We start from the raw sequence: 15,088 nt of genomic DNA on the forward strand, positions 1-15,088 counted from the left end.
CAGAGGCTTTAAAGAGAAAGGGTCAAATCTCAGTGACACCAGTGTCATATCACATTAATGCCAACTATCTCATCCTGTTAGAGTGCATTAGATCACGCAAGTAGCAAAGCACACTCAGAGACATGGCTTGGTGAGTCCCACATACTGTATTGCACAATGTCTGAAATCATATCCAGTCTGTTCTTTTACAAATAAATACAAAGCAAATACTGTGGCTGTTGGTTTGAGAGGCCAAAAATCTTCCGAAATTTCAACTGGAGAATTGCAGAAGTTAGTTTGGGCTTGGGCACAAAAAAATCTCCAAAACTATAATCAGACATTGCCGGAAAACACACACACATGCGCACGCACACACACACGCACACACACACACACACACACACACACACACACACGCACACACACACACACACACATTAAAAGAAAGATTCAAAAACCACCGCAGCTCATTGAAAATGCCTCAATCTATATTTTTTTGGCAAAAAACATTGCAAAATACATTGCTTCTACATTTCATTGTAGGTTTCTGATGAAAAATATTAGAGGGCACTGTCTACAGTTTTTGCGAATATAAAATAAGTTCTTAGGCTGCGTTTATAGTGTTAACTATGGTGCAACTTATGGGCCCAAGCCCAATTCTACCCCGTAGCCCTGCCCCAATTCTCTTTAGCTTGAAGGCGTAGGGCTAAGGGAAAGGGATAGATATCCCTTGAAACCAAGAATTTTCAGGACGACACTCGAAACCATGGGGTAAGAAAATTTCCCAGAATACACCAGCTACAACGGCAGCAGGGCTGCAGGTGTGCAGGTGTTGTACTGCTGTCCCATTTCTTAGGGGTAAATTTTGAGGCCCTTCCCCTTCATACTCTGTTTCAAGGGCCAAGGGGAACGGGTAGAGGTACAAAAATAGAAATGGGAGTGGGCCATAGTATTTTCAAAAGCGAACATATGAGAAAATTGCATTGCAGACATGTAGTTTTACCATGATTTTACATGTTTTTCTGGAACTGGGGTTAAACAGATTAGAACCTAAGCGCTCTGCATCCAATACCATACAAAGTGAGCTACAGTACCAAGCAAATTGACCATAGAGGAAAAGTTGTATGAGGATGGATAGTTGAGGCAAGCATATTCGATTACAAACCATAGGCACTTTCCATAGTTGTGTTGTATTTATTTGGTGTTGTGCAAAAGGCTGCACAAAAATAATCATTAAAAGGGCACCTATGATGAAAATCAACTTTTGGAAAGCTGTTTGGACAGCTGTTTGGAGTAAGTATAATGTGTCCACAGTCATACTGGAATAATATAAACACAATAAGTTAAATAAAATGTTAAGGACGTTAAAATAGGATCCAATAGGGCCCACTGCAACTTGAAGTAGGAGAGTGGTTTTCCCAGCCCACCGAATTGATTGACAGCCGTGTATTAACATGCTTCCATAGTAACAAGTAAACATATCCACAAAACAAAACTTGTGCAAAGCAACTGGGATTAAAAGATCTGTTCAGCTCTCTGTGATCATCAGCACTTCAAGAATAAGTTATCATTTTAAAACATTTTTAAATATGTTTGTAATAAAGAGTAAAATTGCTAGGTAATTCAACACCACAGCCGCATGTCAGTACAATTATGAAAGCAGACGCTGCATTCCCAGTTTGTGGATGTTAAATCAGGTTTATTTTGTACATTAATATAATGGAAATCCATACAGCACTAGATATTAACGTGTATCCTGTCACGTTTGCCATGCAAAAACAGTGCAAAGTTAAACGTGTGCGTGTTCAAGCAAACTTTATAACAACATTGTGTGTGACTCATTTCAGAAAGGCTTTAATTAACTCCACAACAAATACATCAAATAACCATAAGTTCTTACTGTAGTCTTTCTCATTCTTATGTCACTGTGCCGTTTATGGTACATGAGATGCAGCAGGAAATAGAGACATGCGTCAGAGCAATAGCGAGAGATCTCTAGGGCTGTTTCTTAATTCCAAGAACGCAGAGAACGGACTTGCGTTCTTGTGGAGACCGGTCTTGCCAGGTGTCTTCGGAAGAACGAACTCGGGAGACCGCGAGGGCAGAGAATGCGTCCTCTGAGAAATGAGATGCTGCGTTCTTCCTAATGGTCACATGACCTTTACGCGTTTGAAATGGAAAATTATTTAAACATTACAGCTTTCATACAGCAATTTATTGTTTTTCCCCTTTTCAAAATATATACTCTGCATAAAAACATTATAAATATACGTTGCACAGTATAAATAAAACAGATTTTAATACAAATTTCAGCAAACAAACACCCTTAATGTGTTTATTCCTTTATTAAGATGTTCATGGTAATGTTTACTTTCACCGTTTCATTTAGGGAAACTCCTGAAGTAAATAAGTTATATCTCTGAACTTTAATAATAAACCTATTTAAAATGCTGCGCTTCCCACCTCCAGTCGCAATGACTTGTGGGACTTCCAGAGCGAGATCGGTGCTCAAGTGCGTCCTCGATATCAAGATTATATCCGGGAAGTTTCACGCGTCCTATGTTCTTGCGGTCTTGAGTATTGGAGCTGAACTTTGGTAGCTGATTATGACGTTACAAGAGAACTCGAAGACGCAAGACCGCTGAAGAACGCATATTGAGAAACAGTCTATGACTCTGACACGTACGTGGGAACGGTGAGCGTAAGGAACTGGCTCATTTGCATTAAAGGCACAGGCAACAAAAACAGCTACAAGTGTGCTCAGAGTTGAAAATCCCCATATTAAAAGATATAATAAATAGTCTGATTATTTTGAGCTTAACCTTTAGACACTTTTTGGAGACACAAAAATGTATCTTAAATCTTGAAAAAGGGGTAAAATAGCTGCAATTTGTTGATAATATACCGCCTGTTTAATATCATTAATGTGAAAAGGAACATACTAGTGCCATACTGCCCTCTAGTGTTGAATTTAAACTGCAGTCAAAGACATGATGGAGTATGTTTTTTTTTTGGTTTCATTAATATATTTCTAATAAGCCTGTCTTGCCAAAAACAAACTCAAGAATCTAGGGTTTATTTTTTTGCTGTTAATATTTTGAGCAAAAGATCAAAATCTTAAACAAGAGACATTTTCCTTCTTTGCTCACATTTACCAAAAAGTAATGGAAGGCACTGTAAATGCCAAAATGTTAAATAAATGTTTGCAGATTGATTTCAGTTTAGTCATTAGACTATTCAAGGACTCGATGGGATTTGACAGATATTGATAATGCCGCTTATGAATGCGCATCAGTCAGTGAAGCCCCCAAGGGTTTGATAAAGCTAAGGTTACCACACAAATGAGCCATTTCAGCAGCGCTCACTCCGCTAACGTTGGAGGCTGAGATTTATTAGAGAGAAAAGCACACCACACTGAAATGGAGCCTCACTGTAAGCAAACAGACTGAGATGAGGAAATACACAGATGGGTCGAGACAGACGGCGAGATGAAAAGGTAGCTTCCCACACCTGCTTTCCACCAAGCTAAAAAGAAAAGCAGAAATCTTTAAGTACACCTGCGCGGCTCTTGATATTTCTCCTGCATGTCTTTGGCATAAGCATTTCGTTTTTTCCCTAGATGTTCTTCGAGTTTAACGACTCCATAATTACCCACACGCACAACTGAAGCAGCGCCGCTTTGAACTTATCACTTACAGGTGTTATCAAGGGAACGGACTGCGGCCCACTCCATTTCTCTGCGTTTTATCTGCAAACCACAGGTGCCCAGTCACCATAGGAACTACTGCGCTTCTGAAGAGGTTACCCAAAAATGAGCCGGCGTGCTTCTCCAGCTGGCCGCTGTGTTTTGATACCGCTGACATTCATGTGGTCAGTTTTGGAGATCCCGAGAGGACGCTTTATTTAGCTTTTGTGTTTTAATTCTATTAGTTTTTCATGTGCTCTGTGCTCACGAAGGCCAATTTTGATTCTTCTAGATAGATTTCTGGTTGCTACTATGGGGAGATGAAGATCAGATATCAGTTATATATTAATCTTTTTTAAGTAAATGTGCCTAGAAAGCAGGGGAAAGCAAAAAAAAAAAGACTTTTGCTTAAGTATTTTATGAGAAAAAAATGTATTAATTAGGGATGTATTTATAACTGTTTTCAAAGCTGACTGTTCATTGAGTTTTCTGAGTATTATGGTCACAAAAATGTTCCAAATATTTTCGCCTTTCGTTCATAAAAGAAGATTTTTAGTGGAAGTACATTTAATGCTATTTAATTGCTTATTAATTTAAATGGAAAGCCTTTACTTTAATATTTTACTCATGTTTTTCACTGGATGTGATGTGTAGGACTACATATTTTGAAATGATTATTTTGGCTACAATAAATTAAAAAATATGTTTTGTGTAAAATATCTTACATTTTTCTAATAAGAGGTTTTATTTGTTTCTTTGTGAGATTAAATGGAAAGCAAAAGAAGGCTTTTCGTTTAATTGTCCGTCTTTTATTCATAGTTTTCACCAGAGGAAGACAAAAGCTACGAAAAAAGTAATGAATGAACTACACAATTTTAAAATCGAGCTTTACAATTATTTACACTATAAGAAATTTAATTTTATTTCTTATAATAAATATGTTTTTCAACCACAGAGTAAAGTGTAAAGTGTGTACAACTCTTAGTTAATAGTAAACTGATAAACTGTAGTAAATACTGTAACGTTAGTGTAAACTATGTCGGTGTATTGCGATGGTGTATAATTATAGCGTTGAGAACTGAAGCCTATTAAATAATTTGTTTATTACTACAGTTGTGTCGTACCACAGCAACAATATAATTACTACGACAGTTTAATTTAAGTAATTATCAATAGTATGCTTCCAAACACTATAGTATTTCCTATAGTATTTTTCATGTAACATATTAGCTTATACAGTATCTATTGCCTCGATGACAGACAGATATACAGTTCAGGTCAGAATTATTAGCCCCCCTTCGCTTTTTTTTCTTTTTTAAATATTTGCCAAATGATGTTTAACAGGGAAAGGAAATTTCCACTGTATGTCCGATAATATTTTTTCTTCTGTAGAAAGTCTTATTTGTTTTATTTCGGCTAGAATAAAAGCAGTTTTTATTTTTTAAACACCATTTTAAGGTCAACATTATTAGCCCCTTTAAGCTATATTTTTTCGATAGTCTACAGAACAAACCATTGTTATACAATTACTTGCCTAATTACTCTAACCTGCCTAGTTACCCTAAATAACCTAGTTAAGCCATTAAATGTCACTTTAGGCTGTATTGAAAAATATCCAGTCAAATATTATTTACTGTCATCATGGCAAAGATAAAATAAATCAGTTATTAGGGATGAGTTATTAAAACTATTATGTTTTGAAATGTGTTGAAAAATAATCTTCTCTCCGTTAAACAGAAATTGAGGAAAAAAATAAACAGGGGGTCTCATAATTCAGGGGGCTAATAATTCTGACTTCAACTGTATATGCTGAGCACTGCTTCTTGACTAACGTTTGTGCATTTATTTATGTCTGATATAAATTTTCCATTGTTGCTTTCAGTATGAATAAAGCACATAATCAGTTCCAGTTTGTTCCTGTTTGTTGCTGTTCCAGCTATGACAATACACAAATAGAAAGCGTTACTGAATCCTCTATCGCATGTTGCAAGTCACAGCTGTGGCTGATTAGCTCAAAAACTCTGTTTCGCATCTAAAAGAAACCTTTAATCGCATGTTGCGTCATGTCTGGGTTGTTCAAAAACAACCTTTTAGCACATGTCGCGGTGTCACATCACATCATGTTTAGGACACGGTGTAAAGCAACCCATAGGCCTTTGGAGCTCTGTGTTAATATTTAAGCTCTGTGTGTGCCAGTGTGTGTGTTTTGAGCCTCACGACAGGATTAGGCGAGGGGTCTGGAGATTTACATTCTGTCCTCTTAGGTGGTTAATAGATTCCTAAACTGAGCAGCTCCTGAGTTAGCCTGCATTCATATATTAACACAATTACAAAACATTTTCATTTTAAGCATTTGATGAATCCATTATCAAAAAAAGAGTTGGTTATGGTTTGGTGGGATAGCAGTAGCCTCAGAGCTTTAAAAGGGAATGAATTGAGAGAGAGTGAGCTTTTGCCATGCTGAGTCCTGCTCTAAAGCACAGCAGGCTTAAACGCTCATCAAGAAGTTCAGTCTCCAAATTCCCCTTAAAGCACCACTGCTACCAAAATATTAAAGTCAAATTTCGTGGCCCTACTGTTAATTTCACAGTTATTTTCTCCAGAGTTTATGAAAAATCTCAACAAGCTGTTTTTTTTTTCTTCTAAATTCACTGTAAAAAAGGCTTCAACGCTGTTGATTTGTGTTGGGACAACATGAAGGAATTAAGTTAACTTTTTAGTTTGTACTAATTTAAGTGGATTGAATGTTATGTTGTCCCAAAAAAGGAATTATGTTCATTCATTCATTCATTTTCCATCGGCTTAGTCCCTTATTTATCAGGGGTCATCACAGCTGAATGAACCACCAACTATTCCGGCATATGTTTTACACAGTGGATGCCCTTCCGTCCGCAACCCAGTACTGGGAAACACCCATACATGTCTTTGGACTGTGGGGGAAACCAGAGCACCCGGAAGAAACCCAAGCAAACACGGGGAGAACACGCAAACTCCACACAAAAACACCAACTGACCCAGCCGGGACTCGAACTAGTGACCTTCTTGCTGTGAGGCAGCAGTGCCAACCACTGAGCTACCGTGCTGCGTAATAATTCAGCTCAATTTAAATAGTAGTTTGAACAAACTGCAAGCGTTGTTTTTTTGTGTCTTTTACAGACAAGCATCCAATATTACAATTTCATCAATTCTTAAAAAAACACATTAGGAATGGTGCTTAAAAATATTGCTCATTGTAATGTTGATATGATTTTTTGTTATGATCATAATGATTATAACGATTTTAATTGTTTTACCTCAATTTTAGATTTTTGCATTGCAAAATGATTTAAGAGAACAGAACATAACCCTAAATATTTACACTGGTTATTTACAGCCAGGATGAATGTACACCCCAAAATATAACTCAAAAGTCAAATTATGTAGGCCTTGAGCTGGAGGATTAATCAAAAAATATTTTCAGCTAAATTTTTTCGATTACTTTCCCTGCCGCATGTGGTCACGAGACGCCGCTCTGTTAAGACTGATTTAAATTTCTGCTTTAAGTGCATGGGTGTGTTCGGGTGCAGCCTTTGCATGGTCGTATACCCTCGCACCTCTCAAAAAATGTACCTACATGTCGCACGATAGGATTACACTGAAGATGATTGGAAGCTGCACCAGAGATGCCTTCAGACGGCATATTTTCCATTACAATAAAATTATTATTTACATTAAAATATTTGTGTACAGAAGATGCAAGAAATGCACTGTTTAAAATATTATTTACAGGATAAGCAAGAATTATTTTATTTAGAAGAGATGTTGCTTATTTTCTACTTTTAATATCAAAAACATTAAAAATAATTGATTTTGTTTGCAAAAGTGCAAGTTATTTATTTTCACTTTTTCATAAAAAGGTGACTGTTGGATTTAGGCAATGTGTGTTTTAATTTCAGTTGTTCAACATTCGTAAATAACCATAGATAGTGCACTTAAAAATATATATTTTTACTTGTCCAAACTACTTAATTACAATGAGCTGAAACAACACAACTCTTGAGATTTCATTGGGATCACATATTTTTTTATTTCAATCCACATAAATTTGTTAAAAGTGTTAACTTAATCGATTTGTGTTGGAAAAACATGAATGAATTGTGTGAAACCCTGTGTACACTATAAAAAATGCAGGGTTTCACACAATTCATTCATGTTGTTCCAATACAAAAATAACTGAAGGAAACAAACACTATCTACACTCAAAACAAAATATATTTTTTTACTTGTTCAAACTACTTAATTAAATTGTGTTGTTTCAGCTCATTTTAATTAAGTAGTTTGAACAAGTAAAAAAATATTGTTTTGAGTGTAGATAGTGTGTGTTTCCTTCAATTATTTTAAACTCAAGTAATGCACCCTTCATTTAAAAATCTCTGACTTGTAATATGTGAGCATATTTACTGTACTAAACCTATTTGTGAACTATGAGGGTAAAAATATAGAATAAATAAATGAAATAAATAAATATAATATTCATTCATTAATCATGATCAAGTGAGAATTTTACATTTTTAAAGATTTTGATTTTAGGTGAAATCGCCCAGCCCTAAATAGGCCTGTCATGATTATACATTTGTGCTGCTAATGAATATTTGAATACACACACACACACATGCAAAGATGCATGCACGCACTAATGTACACACACACAGTATATAAACATTGATTATGATTTATTTGTTTAAATTTTCCTCAAGTGAATAGCAAAATATGACTGATTACATCATATTACACCAAATAAACACAATCTGATGAGTAGTTGGGATTCTTGAGTTTGTTTTACTTAAACTTACGAACAAGAGTGCAACATTGTATTTCATCATATTGCAGTCGATATGAATGGATTGTTGTAGTTATTTTTGGAAGTTTGAAAGCTTTGATTATGTTCTGTAAGGTTATTTTGCCAATATCATTTGTATTGTGCGGCAGTCTCGAATTTGTGTCGCTTAGATGATGCGTGACTTATGATTTGACCCATTTTTTTGTGGTCGGCACTCTCTCTCTGCCCCCCTCTGTGTCTACAGCTCTCCTTAGCCTTTGTTTGCTGTGTTAGACACTGATATGATAAATCTTCACAAATGTCACTGACCAGCCCATTGTGAACGCAGATGCAGCAGATCAAGTGGGAATACAAAAGATAGAGAGGGAGTTTAGGAGAGGAAAAGCATCAGGAAAATGAGAGAGTCTAAGAAAATCAGTCCCTGAACAAAGCTGACAGAGCAGATTAAAACTGCAACACTAAAAAAAAATATTCAAATATGATTCCTTGGATTTACACATTTGTTTTTTTAAGTTAAGTGCTTGTAAACAATTTGTTTGGGCTAAATTTGAAGAAACAAGTTAAGTTGAACATTGCTAAATTTAATTTGTGTGTTTAAATTCAACACATATAAATAGTTTGCAACAATTTTGCAGACATCATTTTATTTCAGTGTAGCTTAAAGGGACAGTTCACCCTAAATTGGAAATTATGTCATAATTTGCTCACTCTTACTATACCTGTTTGAGTTTTTATTCTGTTGAACACAAAAGAAGATATTTTGAGGAAAGCTGTAAGCTTGTAATCACTGACATGGATAGTATTTGTTTGTTTTTGTACTGTGTAAAAAATGCTGGGTTTCATACTGTTCCTTCATGTTGTCTCAACACAAATCTATTAATTTAACTTAATAGTTGTTATGAATTTAATTGGATTGAACATAAAACTATTAAGTTGTCTGCCAAAAAATGCAATAAGTGTGTTGATTCAGCTCATTTTAAATGAATAGTTTGAACAAAGTATTTTTTGAGTGTACTGTAGAAGTCAGTGATTACAGGTTTTCAACTTTCTATTGATATCTGGTGTTCGTCAGAAAAAAAGAAACTTTCATTGAGTTAACTATCCCTTTAAGCTACAGTGCAGCATTATGAATTTATTTTAAAGTGCACAACTTTTCCTTCATTTGCACCTGGCATTCACACTAATCTGGTGTTTTTGACACTTCAAAACTGAGTGAAAATGTTGCAGATTCGGTTTTAGTTGGAAGATTAAACTAGATTTCAGTTCATAGATTATTGAAAATGCTTTTAATCCACGATTGACTCTTCAGGATCATTTGATATCCTCCCCTGTTTCCTTGTGCCTCAACACATCCTTTCATTTTTGTGATACATGCTCAAGTTTAAAGAAACTAAGACTGCAGAAAGTGTGCCAACCTAATTTCACCAAGTAGGACATGTTCCTGGATTAACATCGATGTTGATTCTGGAGCAACATTGTAATCAGTCAATCAGAATTAAGGGATATGTTAAGTTTGGGTTTACGGTTAGGTTTATGCACTTCTGCATGATTGTTATCCAAATATTTCGCTCTGATTTTGGGAATAATGTACAGTTATGGTTGGGTTTAGGGGTAGGGAATAGGTATGGATTACATTTTTGTACAAAAATGATGTTCCAGAATAAGCATAGATGTTAATCCAGGATCACATCGTACTTGGCAAAATCCTGACATGCGCAGAAAGTGTATGTTTTATGCTTTAATTTTAAAATGACACAATATTTTTATTTTTATTTTTATTGTGAGTACACAAATAAACCGAAATTGTTACAGTTTTGAATGATGTCTAACTCTTTATGATCAAAAATATGTTCGTTTATTTCAAGTTGTTTCTGTGTGTGAAAATATGTGCAGCCCTGATTATATTCACATTTTACATTTATTATTATTATTATTTTGTACTTTGGTTTTTCCTGCTTTTTTCATGAACCCCCTAGTATTCCATTGCAGCCCCAAAGGTGGTCCTGAGATTGCAGTTTTAAAATCCTTTGGCTTAGTTGTTCTTATGACAAAATATGTGGTTGCACCATAGCATCTTGTATACACTGAATATATATGATTGTTAAATTGACATTTGCAGCCTGCTGGCAAACAAACTTACAGAGTTATACTGCACAACTTAAATGGTATTTTCTACAATCTGTGCCCTTTGACCGAACAAACAATGATGAATATTTATGTGAAACTGACACCTGAGTGAAGTGCAAAGCTTTTTTCCATAAAAATGTTCATCATATAGCATTTGGTAGCTCTACTGTTAAGAAAATGTTTGTTTAAGCTTGGTTAACTTGATGTTTATACACCAAACATAAGCTGTTTATAATAAATAACATTGTAATTTGTGTTTGATTTATTATTTGGATATTCAGATTTTCTATATATATATATATATATATATATATATATATATATATATATATATATATATATATATATATATATATATATATATATATATTATCTCATTCTGTTTTTTTATCTCATTCAGTTTTTTATTTCATTCTGTTTTTTTATCTCATTCAGTTTTTTTTATCTCATTCAGTTTTTTTATCTCATTCAGTTTTTTTTATCTCATTCAGTTTTTTTTATCTCATTCTGTTTTTTATCTTATTCTGTTTTTTATCTCATCCTGTTTTTAATCTCATTCTGTTTTTTATCTCATCCTGTTTTTTATCTTATTCTGTTTTTTATCTCATCCTGTTTTTTATCTTATTCTGTTTTTTATCTCATCCTGTTTTTTATCTCATCCTGTTTTTTATCTTATTCAGTTTTTTTATCTCATTCTGTTTTTTTTTATCTCATTCTGTTTTTTTTATCTCATTCAGTTTTTTTATCTCATTCTGTTTTTTTTATCTCATTCTGTTTTTTATCTTATTCTGTTTTTTATCTCATCCTGTTTTTAATCTCATTCTGTTTTTTATCTCATCCTGTTTTTTATCTTATTCTGTTTTTTATCTCATCCTGTTTTTTATCTTATTCTGTTTTTTATCTCATCCTGTTTTTTATCTCATCCTGTTTTTTATCTTATTCAGTTTTTTTATCTCATTCTGTTTTTTTATCTCATTCTGTTTTTTTTATCTCATTCAGTTTTTTTATCTCATTCTGTTTTTTTTATCTCATTCAGTTTTTTTTATCATTCTGTTTTTTATCTCATTTTGTTTTTTTATCTCATTCTGTTTTTTATCTCATTCTGTTTTTTTATCTAATTCTGTTTTTTATCTCATTCAGTTTTTTTTATCTCATTCTGTTTTTTTTATCTCATTCAGTTTTTTATCTCATTCTGTTTTTTATATCTCATTCTGTTTTTTATCTCATTTGGTTTTTTTATCTCATTCAGTTTTTTTTATCTCATTCTGTTTTTTTTTTTTGCATTCTGTTTTTTTATCTCATTTTGTTTTTTTATCTCATTCTTTTTTTATCTCATTCTGTTTTTTATCTCATTCTGTTTTTTAATCTCATTCTGTTTTTTATTTCATTCTGTTTTTTTATCTCATTCAGTTTTTTTATCTCATTCAGTTTTTTTATCTCATTCAGTTTTTTTTATCTCATTCAGTTTTTTTTATCTCATTCTGTTTTTTATCTTATTCTGTTTTTTATCTCATCCTGTTTTTAATCTCATTCTGTTTTTTATCTCATCCTGTTTTTTATCTTATTCTGTTTTTTATCTCATCCTGTTTTTTATCTTATTCTGTTTTTTATCTCATCCTGTTTTTTATCTCATCCTGTTTTTTATCTTATTCAGTTTTTTTATCTCATTCTGTTTTTTTTTATCTCATTCTGTTTTTTTTATCTCATTCAGTTTTTTTATCTCATTCTGTTTTTTTTATCTCATTCAGTTTTTTTTATCATTCTGTTTTTTATCTCATTTTGTTTTTTTATCTCATTCTGTTTTTTATCTCATTCTGTTTTTTTATCTCATTCTGTTTTTTATCTCATTCAGTTTTTTTTATCTCATTCTGTTTTTTTTATCTCATTCAGTTTTTTATCTCATTCTGTTTTTTATATCTCATTCTGTTTTTTATCTCATTTGGTTTTTTTATCTCATTCAGTTTTTTTTATCTCATTCTGTTTTTTTTTTTTTGCATTCTGTTTTTTTATCTCATTTTGTTTTTTTATCTCATTCTTTTTTTATCTCATTCTGTTTTTTATCTCATTCTGTTTTTTAATCTCATTCTGTTTTTTATCTCATTCTGGTTTTTTATCTCATTCTGTTTTTTTATGTCATTCTGTTTTTTAATCTCATTCTGTTTTTTATCTCATTCTGTTTTTTTAATCTCATTCTGTTTTTTTTATCTCATTCTGTTTTTTTATCTCATTCTGCTTTTTTTATTGCTGATAACTTAAATGTTACATCTTTTTTGTCTTTCATCACAGTGTGATTTTTTGTAACTAATGCCATTATAATCAGTATTATTATTTTTATTATTATATTATTTTTTTGTAGAATTGTGCAGCTATTTTAATTTCTGACATGGGTTTCAGTCATGTAGTGTACATTGCAGTACACTTGCAGAGGACAGTGAAAGACGCCATGTGTGAATGTGTGTGTATGTGTGTGTGCCACAGGTGTCTGCTCTGTGTACACGGCAGATAAAGGAGAAAGGGCGAGTGTGCTGAGTGATAAATTGCGCTTGTTACGGTGTGATTTGTCACTCTTTTTCCTCCAGTCTGACTGCGTTCTCTCCCGTTTTGCCACCTTTGATGGTGGACAATAAAGTGTCAGTGCGGATTTTCTCTTTCTTGTGCACTCATCTGAAGAAGGATGTGAAATCTGAATCTCAGTAGGACTAGACATGTATTTGTGCGAGCGCAAACATTTTCATCAGGAATCATTGTCAAGTGTGATTTATCACAATGCTCACTCTTGCTTTTCACTGCTTCTGTTTCTTTAAAAATGCAATTAACACGGTAAAGAATGCTTTCATGTGACTTAATCTTTTTTATTTTAATCTATCTTTATTGACTTGTTTATCTAAATAGATTTTTGATGATGTAATGATTTGAATCATGATAAATATCTATGTGTTTTTAATTCATTAATTTATTTATATTCAAGCATTTTATTCCAATGTTTATTTATTTTTTATTTTTACCCTTATGTGTTTATTTATTTGTCTCACAATGTTTTATTGGTTATTTTTATAAGGGCTGCATGATATTGGAAAAAGCTTCCATTGCGCATACAGTGCTCAGCATACATGAGTAAAATTAAAATGTTATCCATTTCTCAGTGAATATGGGTAATATATTTTGGTGCATTTTAACAAAACATACATATATATACATATAATATTTATTAAAGTAATATTTTAGTCATAAAACATCTTTAGAAATGCAAAGATAATACATTTAAATTCATGCAAAATATTGCAAAAAAATTACAAGCTGCATTTCAACAAAATTGTAAATATTTTAGTTTCTCTTGATTTTTGCTATTTTTGAAAATTTTTATTTAAATTTATTTAAATTTATACATTTTTTAATTTTATGTTCTATAACCTATAAATTTGGGCTACTAATGTTTGAACCGTTATTGAAAGTTATTTTGTTAGATTAGCTCCAGATTTGGCCTTAGTACTGACTAAAGTAATGTATATGCATAAATATAATATTTTAAAGCATCCTATAGAAAATATGAATTTAAGACAGATTTGTGTGGGGGTCTGCTCATTTATGCTGAGCACTGAATTGTATTATGCATAAATGTTTACCATATGACTTGAATATCTCTATTTGGAAAGGATTTATGATTTTTGATTGATTTGGATGATTCTGTAGGACAGTTATTCATGCATAAAATATAATAAACGATCTAGAAGCTTAGATAAACACACTAAAGAAAGATACAAATGAAATAAACAATGTTTTACTGTTTTCTGAAGAGTCTAACAGTATTCAGTGGCAGTAATTGAATAATTAAATGTAAAATAATACAGCATTGTCTTTCCTGTATAAATAAAATAAAATTAACCATTATTAAAAGTTTCAAACTGTACAATTTTTTATTACTAAATGTTTTTAAAATCCTTAGACAGTCACAGGCCTCAAAAACACATGAAAAGATCATTTATAATTAAAATCAACGTTGCATGTTCTGCCATGTGACTATTGCAAATTGCTATATCGATGCTGAAACAATATATTGTGCAGCCCTAATTATATTCACGCTTTTATATTTATTATTAATATTATTTTTACATTTGTTTATGCTGCTTTTCTCATGGACCCCCTAGCATTCCATTGCAGCCCCATAGGGGGTCCCAAGATTGCAGTTTGAAATCCTTTGGCTAAGGGAATAGAAAATATGATTATGTCAGTACAGAAAGCGTTATGACTTTGGAAAGTGTAAATGTGTGTGTGGTTATAGAAGGGTCTTCAAAAATATAGTAAGTTTTCTGCGAGGCTTGTGTTTTGGCTTCAGGGACTGAACATGCAGTTTGTACAGTATAAAAATGTCTAAGGAAAGCTCCATAAAAAATGGAAACTGAGTGCATACAGTATGTGTGTGTGTGTGTGTGTGTGTGTGTGTGTGTGTGTGTGTGTGTGTGTGTGTGTGTGTGTGTGTG

At 32.7% G+C, this 15,088-nt stretch overlaps 1 protein-coding gene across 1 annotated transcript in view; it reads left to right on the forward strand.

Moving 5' to 3' along the window:
* The first annotated feature begins 745 nt into the window (after positions 1–745).
* Positions 746–15,088, forward strand: part of tenm2b (teneurin transmembrane protein 2b) — a 218,739-nt gene continuing 204,396 nt past the window's right edge. Inside the window, exons 1-2 of the mRNA XM_056446894.1 lie at positions 746–750; positions 836–837. Coding sequence (XP_056302869.1) covers positions 746–750; positions 836–837 — 7 coding nt within the window. The remainder of the gene's footprint in view (positions 751–835; positions 838–15,088) is intronic.

The sequence above is a fragment of the Danio aesculapii genome, chromosome 21 (genome assembly GCF_903798145.1).
Source record: "Danio aesculapii chromosome 21, fDanAes4.1, whole genome shotgun sequence".
Taxonomy (NCBI): domain Eukaryota; kingdom Metazoa; phylum Chordata; class Actinopteri; order Cypriniformes; family Danionidae; genus Danio; species Danio aesculapii.